This window comes from Bos indicus x Bos taurus, chromosome X, assembly GCF_003369695.1.
Source record: "Bos indicus x Bos taurus breed Angus x Brahman F1 hybrid chromosome X, Bos_hybrid_MaternalHap_v2.0, whole genome shotgun sequence".
NCBI lineage: Eukaryota > Metazoa > Chordata > Mammalia > Artiodactyla > Bovidae > Bos > Bos indicus x Bos taurus.
In genome coordinates, this window is record NC_040105.1 from 86116864 (window position 1) to 86131440 (window position 14577).

Below are 14577 nucleotides of genomic sequence, written 5' to 3' on the forward strand. Positions count from 1 at the left end.
CACAAATTCCTTGGGCACTTTGGGGCTCTGGCTCAAAATAAAGCTGCTAAATATAAAAAATAAAAAGATACAGGGTCATGAAAGAAAACAAAACAGTATCAAAATACAGTTATTAAAATACTTTTAAAAACTTTTAAAATGTTGAGGTAATGATGAAGTGCAAATCATTTTGCAAGATATCTGAGTGGCTGAAACAAGCAGAAAGTATCCGATTTATATTAATGACAACATGCCAAGGAGTGCAAATGCAACCCAAGGACTGTGGGTTGCTGTGATTCAGAACTGAAGGAAATACTACATTTCAGCTGGAGTTAATGCAAATGAAGATGTGATTCTCCCCCAACCCCCACCCCCCGTATCCAGTATCATGGACCCCATAAGTCTAGTGAACGTGTACAGATTCAATCAGCTCAACATTGCCCTATGAAACTCTTACCGAATGCTTAGTCCATGGAAAGTGCCCAATAAATGTTAGCTTGTCAGGTGTCTAACAGAATATGGCCAATGTGCAGTGTGTGGATATAGTCTTTCATTCAGTCCGGAAATATGAAGAACAAGAGAATAATTCCTGTCCTTGGGGTGATGGGCATGTAAACAGACACTTAAACCAAACCACTAACTTAGCAAAAGAAAAGAAGGGTATTTTTTTAATGACCTTGGAGTAAGGAAGGGCTTTCTAGTCATGGCTCAAAATTCAGAAGCCATGAAATAATAGATACGTTACACAGAAATATAAACATCCTACATGGCAAAAATAAAGCATGAGCAAAGCCACCCTGGTGGCTCAGATGGAGAAGAATCTGCCTGCAATGCAAGAGATCTGGGCTCAATCCCTGGGTTGGGAAGATCCCCTAGAAGAGGACATGGAAACCCACTCCAATATTCTTGTCTGGAGAACCCCCATGAACAGAGGAGCCTGGTGGGCTACAGACCACGGGGTCACAAAGAGTCAGAAATGACTGAGCAACTAATACTTTCACTTTAAAGTTATAAAACAGATGACAAAAGTGGGGGAAATATCTGCAGGTGTATTACAAAAGACTAAAGAGCTCCCAGGATTCAATTTTGTATTTAAAAAAAAAAAATCAACAAGAGAAGAATGAGCACATGAGAGGAACACATAATTCAAGGACGAGGAAATCGAATGCCAATTTAAACATGTATAAAGAGGCTCAGCCTGACTCAAAGTAAGAGAAATTCAAATTAAAAGTGGATCAATATACCATTAGTTTTACCCATCAGATGGGAAAAAAAAGTGGAAAGTTTGGAAATATACTCCTTTGGTGAGGCTGTGTGGAAACAGACACTCTTCCACATTGCTAAGAAACATTTAAATTGATAGAACTTTGGGGGGTTTGGAATTATCCATCAAATTTACAAACACATATACTCTCTAATTCAGCAGTTCCACTTAGGGGGATTTATCCTTTAGATACCCTTGCATACTTGGAAAATGGTATTATAGATTCAAGGTCATTTGGCACATTGCTATTTATATTAGCAAGAGGCTGGAAACAAACTGAATGTCTACCAAGAGAAGAAGGAATAAATAAATTAAGAGCATTGTAGTCTTGTGTCTAAAAGCTATGCAAGTTGAGTTTAAATCCTGGGTCAGCTACTTACTATCTGAATACCAGTTTCCTCATCTACAAAACAGAGGTAACAGTAACACCTACCTGAAGGACTGTGGTGGGGATTCAATGGGTTAATGTTATGTGAGGAGCTGGAAACAATGTCTGGCGCCTGTCACAGAGGGGCTTTGGAAAGGCGGATTGAAAAGGGTCAGGTAACCTTTTATTTCTTTTATTAAGGAAGAGCTGATTTACAGTATCGTACAAGTTTTAGGTGTACAACGTGTGTGTGCTTAGTCACGTCTGACTCTGTGCGACCCTGTGGACTGTAGCCCGCCAGGCTCCTCTATCCATGGGATTCTCCAGGCAATACCGGAGTGAGTTGCCACATGCTCTTGTAAAAACATGCCCCTTTCCTTCAGAGTACAGAGGTCAATTCTAACTAAACATTCATTTGTGTGATTATTCAATTCACACCTGACTCCTCCCACAACATTATGAATTCTATGAGGGGAGGGGTGGGATGGTGTCTGATTTTCACTCATGAGGGCATCCCAATGGCCAGCATAGAGCCTGGTTAGAAAGAAGGCACATATAAATATGCTGCTATGGTTTGAATGTCTGTGTCACCGAAAATTCATGTGGTAAAATTCCAACCCCCCAACATGAAGGTATTGGGGGCTGGGACCTTTGGGAGGTGCTTAAGCCATGAGGGTGGAGCCTGGGAAGTCTGAGATAAAGTCACCAGCATGGTCACCTTCTTGTGAGGCGCCTCTTCCTGGCTCATAGCCGGCCCCTTCTTTTATAAAAGACACACTAAAAGGATCCCTCGTCCCATCCACCACATGAGGCTACAAAAAGAAGGGGCCAGCTGTGAACCAGGAAGAGGGGCCTCACAAGAAGGTGAGCACATTGGTGACTTTATCTCAGACTTCCCAGCCTCCAGAACTGTGAGCAATAAGTTTCTGTTTGTAAGCTACCCAGTCAGTAGTATTTGCTGTGGCAGTCCAAATGGATGAAGGCATATGTGTTAGATGCACGGATGAAACCGATGCAGGGGTAGAGATGATTCCCAGGTTCTAGCTGGAGTGACTGAGTGGCGCCATCTGTCAAAAACCACAGGGAGAGAAGCCGGGCCGATGGGAAGATGAGTGCACGCGGGTAGGCTAAGCTGTGATGTGCCCGACACATTCAGGAAGAGATGCTGGAGTGAACTACGTGAAAAGCAATCTCCTAAGACTAAGGGCTGCCAAGGTCGTCCAAGGGCGACCTCATGGCCATCACAGCACGGGCTGGTAGCTAAATGTGTAAGCATGTGAGACCGCAACAGGACTAGCAGAGCAAGAGGTGAGCCCAGAACAGAACTCTAGGGAAATCAACATCTCAGGACAGAGAACTCCTGCAAGAGACTTGGGAAGGCATGGATGGTGAGATGGGGATGGAGTGGGGGGTGGATACTGGAAGCCCTGAGAGTGGAATATTCCAAAAGGGAGTGGTCAACAACGTCCAGTGTAGCAAAGAGTGCAGGCAGGATAAAGCCTGAGAGACGGTCACCACATTTGGTCACACAGTTGTTGGAAATCTTTAGAAGAGCTGTTTCCATAAAGAGGTGGGCAGTGAGGTAGACGTCTGATGGTGATGTTCTGATGAATGAAAATGAGAGGAAGGCTCATCAGATGTGAACAAGTGTCACTCAAAGTTATATCCTATTCATGACATGATTTCAAGTGGTAAATAGACAAACATTTCTTTAACTTAAAAGTGATATATTTAAAGTGTATTAAAATAGGACTTCCCTGGTGGTCCAGTGGTTAAGAATCCACCTGCCAATGCAGGGGACATGGTGTCAATCCCTGGTCTGGAAAGATGCCACCTGCCGTGGAGCAACTAAGCCCATGTGCTGCAACTACTGAGCCTGCAGTCAAGAGTCCATGAGCTGCAAGTACTGAGTTCACGAGCTGCAAGTACTGAGTCCATGAGTTGCAAGTACTGAGTCCATGAGCTGCAAGTACTGAGTCCATGAGCTGCAAGTACTGAAGCCCCTGCACCCTAGAGCATGTGTTCCACAACAAGAGAAGCCACCTCAATTCGAAGCCTGCACACTGCAACTAGCGAAAGCCCAGGCACAGCAAGTGAAGACTCGCCACAGCCAAAAATAAATAAATAAAATTTTAAAAGGTGTATTAAAATAGATAATCAGTGTACTGAATCCAGGATTTCACAGAGTATCAAGCTTCTCTTAAAAACAAATATATCTTAGGAAAAAAATTAATAGATTTAATATTACATACATAATAATACAGGCGAATACATAGATAAGGCAAAAAATATTATGTCCTAAGAACCGAAATTTAGGAAATATTGTTTGGACTACTTTATGATGTGAGGGGAGGATAAAAGATATAGTTGTGTGGAGTTAAAGTTTTTTAGACTAGGGGAGACTTTAGTATACTGAAAAGCCAGTAGTGAAGCACTGAAAATCCAGGCACTGATAAACACGTGACCAATTGAGGGATAGAGGTTCCAGAGGAGGTGGAAGGGATGCAAAGGAACGACAACAGGGTGTGACTGGCCATGGCCACGAGCAGGAGGAACACCACTCCCTCCAAGATCAGAGGGAGGAACGTAAGGATGGGTGTGGGTAGAGTGGAGAGAAGTGGTTGAGGGAATTCCCACCCGAAAATCTCTTATTTCCCCAGTCATTTGTTGGGGGAATATCTACCGAGAGTGGAAAGGACTGGAAGTTTGGGGAGGGAGGCAAAGCTTTGTCACAAGATTTCTGAGGTCAGTGTGTAGAGACATAGAGTGAGTGATGGTGCTGACAGCACAATTATAATAGAGATCGTGGAATTTCACTGACCCAAATCTCAAAGAGTTGAGAAGGTTTCTCACGAGACTAACAGTAGGCACTGGGATTGGACACTAATCTGAGTGCAAAGGACAAGGGAGTGAGACATGCTCAGGAACTGGGAAAGGGAAAGTTCCAGTAACTTGTCATGGTGGTACAGCTGATTTGGAGAAAAGGGGAGGTTGGAAGAAGCACAGATTTGGGTCAAATAAAAGGACATAAACGCTTATGATCTCGGAAGAGTTTTAGGGGAAAGCAAGGTCCTGAAGGGGGCACAGAAGTCACTACAATTAACAAGCTCACACACTTGAGAAGCTGGGGGTGGGATGAGCAGTCCTCACCAGAAGGTTCTCAGGATGCTGGCTAGAGCGGTATTGAAAATAGTGAGAGAGCCATGGGCCAAAGGTAGCTAGGAATGCAGGGGAAGTGACCAAGAGGTTCAAATGGTGGTGGTAATCAAAGAAAGAGGTAAAGAGGATGGGAAAGAAAAAGGCACCCACACATAAGGCAGAGACTAAATAATGGTCTGGAAGAGACAGTGGAGAGATGGGTGGCATATGGGGCTGAACAGAGACAACAGCCTCAGTTAGAGGGTTTCAAGCAAGAGATGGGAGGACTTTGTGTTTTGTGAAGAGCTGAGGGTGGGGTTATAAAACATGTAGTTCCGCATTTCAGAGCTGACAGGAAAGGAAACAGAAACAAAGAGTGTGGCTGGAGAAGGAGGAAGAAAAGAGCAGTGTGGACAGGAGAGGTCATGTTTACTACAAAGGTGCCTAATGGCTGTAGCAATGAGGAGAGAGAGATTCCCATTAAGCAGGACCTTGCCTTTCAGGGACACAGGGCTCCTTGGCATGGCGGGTACTGGAGAGGAGAGCTAGTCTCGCCTTGGGTAAAAACTTCTGAACCACTTATTTCTAGAAAATTACAAGACTTCTATTAGGGAAGAGAAGACCCAAACTCTCAGCTTTTTGATTTCCAGGACATCCTCTTCCCCATGTCCACTCCAGTTCCATGGCCCCTCTGCAAGGCCTACATCAGGCTCGTCCTAAGGTGAACAGGAAATCCAGATGTTTGCCCCAAATGCTCATGATTTCCCCCAAGTGAACAGCAGATGGCAGCAAAGAGCCAGAAAGGAAGCCGAGAGCACACAAGAACCCAGAAATGGTAAAGCAGGGAAGGTAGAAAGGCTTCAGAAATCCTATGACACTCTCAGTTGTGTGTGTCCTCTCAAACAGGCACTCCTTGTGGAAGGACTGGGCCTGTCTGGTTCGTCTGTGATTCCCTGGCACAAATCCTCTGCACACAGTAGGTATTGAACAAGCACGGGCATATGTCAGAGTTACTGCAGGTTCGGTTCAAGACCACTGCCATAAGGCAAGTTATATGGATTCTTTGGTTTCTCAGCACATATCAAGGTTACGTTCATACTATACTGAAGAACTAAAGAGCCTCTTGTTCAAAGTGAAAGAAGAGAGTGAAAAAGTTGGCTTAAAACTTAACATTCAGAAAACTAAGATCATGGCATCTGGTCCCATCACTTCATGGCAAATAGATGAGGAAACAATGGAAACAGTGACAGACTTTATTTTGGGGGGCTCCAAAATCACTGCAGATGGTGACGGCAACCATAAAATTAAAAGATGCTTGCTTCTTGGAAGAAAAGCTATGACCAACCTAGACAGCATATTAAAAAGCAGAGGCATTACTTTGCCAAGAAAGGTCCATCTAGTCAAAGCTATGGTTTTTCCAGTAGTCATGTATGGATATGACAGTTGGACTATAAAGAAAGCTGAGCACTGAAAAATTGATGCTTTTGAACTGTGGTGTTGGAGAAGACTCTTGAGAGTCCCTTGGACTGCAAGGAGATCCAACCAGTTCATCCTAAAGGAAATCAGTCCTGAATATTCATTTGAAGGACTGATGCTGAAGCTGAAACTTCAATATTTTGGCCACCTGATGCGAAGAACTGACTCACTGGAAAAGACCCTGATGCTGGGAAGGATTGAAGGTGGGAGGAGAAGGGGACGACAGAGGATGAGATGGGTAGATGGCATCACCGACTCAGTGGACATGAATTTGAGTGAACTCCAGGAGTTGGTGATGGCCAGGGAGGTCTGGCGTGCAAAGAATCGGACATGACTGAGCAACTGAACTGATACTGCAGTCTATTAAGTGTGCAATAGCATTATGGCTTAAAAAAACCAATAAACTATTTTCTAACAAAGATATATACATTGCTGTTATGTTTTACACAAAACATGCCCAGCACAGCATCCTGCACACAGAAAACACTCAATGAAAAGTAGGCATTGATGGTTATACTGTGGTTGTTATTACTGTTACTATTATTACAGCCTCTTTTCAAGGCCAGGCACCAGAGGAGAAGGGAAAGACTCAGGGACAGTGTGTGAACGCACAAATTGGATCTAACAGAGTGTGTGTGTATAAATTTGAATCCCTTTCTTAGCTTGTCTCCCCCAAACAGTGCAGCTATAGATTCAATGGAAGGCTGCAGTGGAGTCAGCCACTTCTAGAAAGTGTAGCTTCCCAGATGGGATTTTTTGAAGAGGTGGGGGAGATCAAGGCTGCTATCAGACCACTCTGACTCAGCCAACCAACAGACTTTTATAATGCCTCAGAATACAAATAGGTTTAACTAATATCTGTGCATATCAGGTCAGAACTTGCATCCCACACCTCAGGAACCATGAGTGGTGGGGGTCTGGAGGCCTGGGACAGCTTCCTGTCTGGCTCCCTTCAGAATGACTGTACCTCTGAGACTTACATATTATTAGGAAGCTCTTTCCTGAGAAATGGCATAGGTCACCTGGATATGGAAAGTCAGACTTCTCTTAAAGCTCAGTCAGGAAAAAGGGTGTGTTTAGAGCAAATTAAAAAGAAGTGCTCTTTGACAATGTGAGCCCCCATGTGGCAGCACAGGTAAAAACAGCCTCAAAGAATACAGCTAGAAGACTCCTAATTGACAGAAAGCAGGGAGTCTTGACTCCATGGAGAGCAACAGTTTCCATCCTCCTACATGACCCCCAGTTGATGGGTACTTAAGGCTCCCTCGTGCTGGGAGTTCTTAAAAATTTGCTAGAATTCCTGAGTTAGAGGAAGCACAACTTCCCAACCATCTCCCAGAAGGCTTTAGAGTCCATGTGGCTTTATGGAATTTTTCAGAAATGAAACCCCTGCTGCCCTGGGTGAGGTTAGTCTCCCAGCAAAGTCCCAGGAACCAAGATAGGGAGGCTGGTGGCTCAGACTAGAAGAGGTTGACTTCCAGGTATGGGGCCTTTCGGGAAGGTCAGAACATTAAGGAGGGGGTGGGGTCTCACAACTAGTGTAGAATGAGTGAACTCCCCTTTCCTTTAGTCTAACCCAACAGAAGGAGGGGATCATTTAAGGGTGGTTGTGAGGTCACAAACAGATCAGCCTCTTGACCAGGTCGGTGGTCTCTCCCTTTGATCAAATGAAGGTTTCCATGGTCTATTTTACATGAAGGTCGCTGGCTGCTCCTTCACCAGCCTTTTCCCTTAATCCCATAATCCCAAGTTCCTGGACATCTTGCCCCTTTCAGTATCTTTTCTGCTTCAAAGAGGATGGATATAATGAGCAAAAGCACAAGGTCCCTCTACCCTCTGCTGCATGCTGAGGCAGGGAGAAGGCAAGAGCAGAAGTGAGTGACAGAGCATGGGCAAACTCTGTCCATGCAAGCCCAAGGCCACCACGGACAAACAGCCTGAGGCCTCGGCCCTGGGACAGGCTGTCAGTGGTCCTGAGCTCACGCACACAAAGGATGAGAAACCACCAGGCTCTTTGCAGGCCTCATCTGTGCCCATTTTCCCACTGTCTGGTCTCTGGCATGAAACATGCTGCAGAGACTCAGTCAGGGAGCACCTCAGGTTTCTGATAAGACACCCAACAGGTTGTGACCCCCCTCCCTACCCCACCAAACAGAAGAAGAGAAGGTAGGTGTGGAGCTGGCACAGGGATGGGGTTTGCTGGCCTTACCTCCTTTCCAAAGCAGGTAGATGGGCACCACGTAGAGCATAACATGCTGAATGTAGTAAATCTCCAATTCAAAGGGGAGCTGTAAGGACAGGAGGGAGAGGTGTTTCAGAGCAGGAAGCACTCATTCTAAGAGATTCTCGGGTTGAATGCCTGCCCTCCTCTCAAGGACCCACAGCTTAGCAATCCCACACACTTCAACCAGTTCAACTCCCTTCACAATTAGAGAAGAAACAATGAAATGACTATACCTATGACCTAGGCTGGTCTTCCAAAGTTCATTTTGTGGAGACAGTACTTGGAAAATGCTCCACTCAGACAGGGTGGTTAAAAATTTAAGAAAGGTTAAATACAATCTATTTCCTCCTCCCTTGGAAATTCACCATGTAGGTTAGTGGTAGATTAAGGACCTGCAAGTAAGAAGACTGCTTAACATTGTTTGGCATTTCCTAAACTTGTTTAGCCAGTGCATTTGTTTAAAAAAAAAAAAAGCCTTAGTGTTCTGCAGAATATACTTGAAGAAACACAGCCTTACATCACTTCCTGCTCCTACTGAATAGCTGGTGAACTACTTAAAAGTTTATGTCTCATTGGACAAGAAGAACATACAAGATAGGATTTATTATTCCCTGTTTCCAGATTTAAAGGTACTGATTGCCAAGTCTGGTTAAGTCTCGATCCAAGAATAAAGAGTTTCTCCACTGGATACTTGGGGTCAGTCCAGGGTTAGCCCTAATTTTGGGCAAAGACTAAGCAGCTGGGCCAATTCTGGCATGTCTTGCCAAAAAAGTGTTATCCCCACCCTCCATCCAACCAACACGCTCATTCATTCACTCTTGCTTCCCATTTCGCTCAAAATGGAAGCTCTAAATTACCGAAGTGGAGTGTGTTTTCAACCTGGCACGGGGACCGTGCTTCAGTGCTTGGCAGCGGATGGAGAGTGGAAACAGCTGGGCAGCTAACTCAATTCCGGGAAAAGAACTGCAGCCGCTGGCGAGAGGCCTGGCCTCCAGGGCTTACACAGCCCTACACACACAGACACACACAGATACACACACCCCCCACCAAGGGGAAGCCCAAGGAAACAAGGACACCCAATGCAATGATCAGCTGCCTCCCTACGAGCGAGCACAGAACCAAGCCTGTGAGCTCATGAGAGGACCCAGTTCTGGGCTCCCCATGCCCAGGAAGCCAAGGCCTTGTACCAAGGAGTGAAACCAAAAGATGGCAGAGCTCCCAGATTGGGAGCTGGGAGGACTGTGGACCCTGGCTCTGGCTCCTGAAAATAAAACCCACGCAGAAGGAAAATTTCCCACTGACCCAGATGATTATTTTGTACTCAAGGAAATGTAAAATCCCAGAAAAAGAAACAAGGTTCCCAGTGGGTCTGCAGAATAGGGTCGTGGGGTTTCACAGTGAGTGAGCACCACCAGCAGGAGCTAACTCTGGACGCCTAAGAGTCCACGGGGGACCCTCAGAGCAATGTTGTCTGGGATCAACCTACTATTAATAAACTAACTGACTTGATTGCAGTCCCACAGAGAGCAGGCAAAAGTTTTGGGAAGGCTCGACTCTCTGGCTGTTAAGCTGAACCTTCAGGTGTCTAAGTGACTAGAGCTCTTCCTGAAATGGGGTCTGGGACCGCAGGATGCTTGCCCACTGCAGGGAGCGGAAAACCGGGCAGAGGGCCGGCAACTCCTGGTCCCAGCCAGGTCTCCAGGCAGCACCCCTGCTTAACTCCCAGACTCAAGCGTCATTTACCCACCTGGACTCACGGGGCCCCCTGACTTCCCCTCCCTCACACCCCTTCTGGAAAGCAGACTCCCCACCTGCACGTCCAGGGAGGCAGGTCAGCGCTGTGGCCGCAAGCACAGACTCTGGAGTCCGTCAAAGCCCTGTTCTCGATTTGATTCTGCCGCTTAATAGCTCCATGGCCTTGGGCAAGTCAGTTAACCTCTCTACCCCACTTCTGGCACTGGTAAAATTGAAATGAGAGTGTTTTAAAAATAAATTTTTGAACAATTTTACTAGAACAAACATTTGTAGAGTCCCTATTGTGTGCCAGGAACCATTAAGCAATTTGTTCACTATCAGTTCACCTATTAATTCACCTGTGCTGCTCCCATTAACTCCATTTTAGAGATGAGAAGCTGAGGCACAGAGAAGTTAAGAGAACTTACCCAAAGCACACGACTACTTGGTGACGCAGCCCAGATTCAAAGCCAGGCAGGCTGGCTCTAAGTTTCCAGTCTTAGCTTGTAGACTCTGCTACCCCACACCCTGCTCCTTCCCTCCCACAAAAACGCTAACGCCTGGGACATACTCAGCGCAAGGGAGATGCGCAGGGGCAACGGGGGTGCGCAGTGGAGATGCGCAGTGGAAAGGAGACCCTGGTAACAAGTGGAGAGGTAACAGAAGCACATTAGGAACAGCAGGATCAGCAATTGCCCTTCACCTGGGGACAAGGCCCAGTCCCTTCCTGTTCACAGGATCCCCACACTCATGGCCTGCTCTGCCCCATGTGGCAACAGGCTCCACATCACACAGTGGCCAAGCTTGGCCTCCAAAACAGACCTCCCAGCTCCCACTGGAGCTCTGGAGACATGTCAGTCACAGATCTCAGCTGGGCTGCCCAGGAGACTGCCCCCATCAACAGTGTCTTTCCTGCCTGCTTCTCCTCCTATTCCAAGAGTTCTCTACCTCAGAAGGCCACAGAGAGTGTTCAACTAGGCGTGGGCACCACTGACAGCCAAGGCCAGGGAGAGGAACGGAAGGGGATGAAAGAGAAGGAGAGCAACATAAGAAAACCATTAAGTGGCAAGAAGAAGAGAGCTGAAGGCAAGCAGGAAGTTAGCTACCAGTGGTCCTTTAATAACAAAGAATATTTAGAAAGTACTTGCGTGCCATGCCCTGTGTTAAATGCTTAAAATGTGTTATCTCACTTAATTATTGTAAGGTTCCTGTGAAGCAGGGACTATGGTCATCCCCATCAGACAGATAAGGAAACTAAGGCACAGAAAGGTTAAATAACATCCAAAGAAGAAGAGGCAGGGCAGCAATGGGGATAAAGGACATACAGCAATTGAGCAGAAAAAAGGCAGCTTGCTTTACAGAGCACCAAACCTGAGCCCAGGAACTTTGTCATGGAGTCTCCCCTTTCTGTTTTCCCCATTTGATAAACATTATCTCTAAAATGTCATACTTCCCCCAGAAGTTCTATTCGGCTAATTCATCTCTGCCCTCTAGAATGGACATCTGGAGCTCCACTCTAATGTACATATCAGCTATATATGTCCTTTTCAGCTGGGGGATTCCCAGGGCTTTAGACAAAATGTCCTATTATTGCAGTTGAAAGCCAAAGGCAATAAAAACTTTTTCAGCTACATAGGTTGTAAGGTCCTTCTCATGTCCAAGTCAACACCTTTTTTTTTTTCTTTTTTTCTTTTTTTAAGAATTAAAAGAGCAGACAGGTAAAGTTCTCCAGGCTTCTGGAGTCAAATTGCCTGAAACATGAAGTGCATGGGCTCCATCCATGGAGAGATCTGGGGCCTCCTTCCTCCAGACCTTCCACCCTGACAGCCACACACCCACACTCTGCTGTGGAGATGACCCAACCCCGTGTGCCCTACAGCCCGTCCCAGTGTGCCCTATGTCCCAGGTTCCTTTTGCCACCATAAGAAGCCCAATACTCCCAGGTCACCAGCCAATGCATGAACTCTAATCCCCACATGGCTTTCCACAAATTCCCAAATCCAAGACCACCTTCCACTGCTCCCCAGTGCTTGAAATCCCTCCCCTCTATCCTCTGGAACCCACTAACGATCATTTGCAAAGCCCCTCGATCTTCAAACTCTTTTCTGAGCAGTCAGTTCCTTCACCTTCTTACTGTGACAAAATCCTGGCCCCTTCTCTGAGGACATGGCTATCTCTACAGCCCCCTCAAGTTTGCTTTCCCTCCCATGTCGCCTTGTAACCTTGGGCCAAGAAGACTCCTGTCTGCTCCCAGAACATTCTCTCTACCTTCTTCCTAACCACTCCCTGGGTCTGAACCTCATGTTATCAGACTCTCCCACCCTCTACTGTTCTTGTTGTACTCACCCTATGGACCCTTCCTTCTTGCTGCTTTCCAATCTGCCTTTGTCAAAATTTCTGTGTTTTCAATATTTAGCAAATACCAGTCTGTAATGCTTTGACCTCCATTCCCCTTGAGTTTTCACCTCCGTCTCACCTCAGCCCTTTACTCCCATGGTCACACCCGCCACTACCAACGCCTGCAGCCCTTCCGTAAACTCCGTCACGCACTCCCCTCTGCAGCCACCACCACTCTACCCAACTCACTCCACGCCCCTCACATCCTCCAGCTTCACTGGGACCTACGTCTGTGGACCCTACCACTGTTCTATTGGCCCTCACAAGCTCATGTCCTCACCTCTTTACTTGCCCATCACTCCCTTCCGTATGTTCTAAACCCTTTTCCCTACTTGCCTTGAAGAACCATATTCCTGGTTAAACTGAACTCTCTGCCTTCACGTTCCTCTGCTATGCAAGTAAGCATGGTTGGAGAAAAATGTAAAACTATGCTGTTAACTCTTAAAATTCATAACTGCAAATTTTGAGTGGACCCTTAAAGCAACCTTATAATCCAACTACATTCCCAAGTCCATGCACTCTCATCTCTCCTGGATGATTCCTACCCTTATTTTCACAACTTCTGCATTCATCAAACCTTTCCCCATCCTCCCTCTCAGCTAGTGGCATGGCTCTCTGTTTCACTGGGGAAAAGGGAGCAGCTGGAAGAGAACATCAACAAGCTCCCAGCTTCACATCACCCTCCTCCCTATACCATCCCATCACTGCCTCCTCTGCCACTGCTCTGCAGGAACCAGCCATGCTACCGGCTAAGGCTAGTCCCGGGTTCCCACACTAGATTCTTTCCCCTCTCGCCTACTCAAGGACACACCAGCAATTGTCCCATTTTCACTAGATCATTCCCATCGGAAAACAAACAAGCTACAGAATCTTTCAACTAAAGACAAAAACTTAATCCCATTGCCTCCTCCAGCTGTCACCCCCATATCTTTGCTTCCCTCAATAGCAAAACTCCTCAAATGGCTTGTGTCTCCTCACTGCCATCATTTCCCCTCCTCTGAATTATCCTTCCATCCACTCCAATCACATTTTCACACCCACCACTCCCCCGAAATTGCTTTGATTGAGGTTACCAATGACCTCTATGTTCCTAATTCCTCTACATACTGAAGGAGCCCAGAACCACATCCTTGGCTCTTTTTTTCTCCCTACTCTCCACTGGATAACATTATCCAGGTTCCTGGCTCTAAACACTTATCTATATACTGATGACTCCCAAATGAGTATTTCCAGCCTAGAGTCATGCTGTTAAGACTGAAATTCTAGGACTTCCCTGGTAGTCCAGAGGCTAAGACTCCATGTTCCCAATGCAGAGGGCCTGGGTTCAATCCCTGCCCAGGGAACTAGATCCCACATGCCACAACTAAAGACCCTACATGCCACAACTAAGATCTGGCACAGCCAAAATAAAAATATGTTTTTAAAAAAGACTGAAATTCTAGCTCCATCATTTAGTTGCTATGCACCTTTGGGCCAATCACAATCTTGTAAAACAGGAATGACAATAGTACCTACCTCATCAAGTTGGGATAAAATTTGGTGAAATAATGCATGGAGAGCTCCCAGTCCAGTGCTAGAATATGATATATATATCATACACACACACACACACACACACACACACACACACATACACTCAATAAATGCTAGCTGTTGTTATCACCCTCCTCTTCAACATCAATGCAGCCAGTGAGTAGTGAAACCAGGGTCTCAACTCTGGCTCACAAGACTAATGCCAGGTCTCTCTGGGTCAAAAGTTGGAGCTCATTTCATCCCATTATTCCACCCTGGCAAGAGCCTCCAGCAAGAGATGGTGACCAACCTGGGCCAGCCCACAGCCCTAAGCCACAAATCACTATTTCATCAGATGACTGCTAGGATAACTTTAGCTTGCCACCTCAATCCATTTTTGGGCCCACCTTTAAGTGACTTTCTCCTGGAGACTTCTTTATTTCTCAAAGAAATTTCAACATTGCTCTCCTCTTCTCACCCATGACA

General features: G+C 46.1%; 1 protein-coding gene across 7 annotated transcripts in view; it reads right to left on the reverse strand.

Annotated features, from left to right (window-relative positions):
• TMEM164 (transmembrane protein 164) overlaps positions 1 to 14577 on the reverse strand; it is a 179014-nt gene that overhangs the window by 25605 nt on the left and 138832 nt on the right. For all 7 annotated transcript variants that reach the window (XM_027534776.1, XM_027534781.1, XM_027534773.1 and 4 more), the window contains one exon: positions 8434 to 8512. In XM_027534776.1, coding sequence (XP_027390577.1) covers positions 8434 to 8512 — 79 coding nt within the window. The remainder of the gene's footprint in view (positions 1 to 8433; positions 8513 to 14577) is intronic.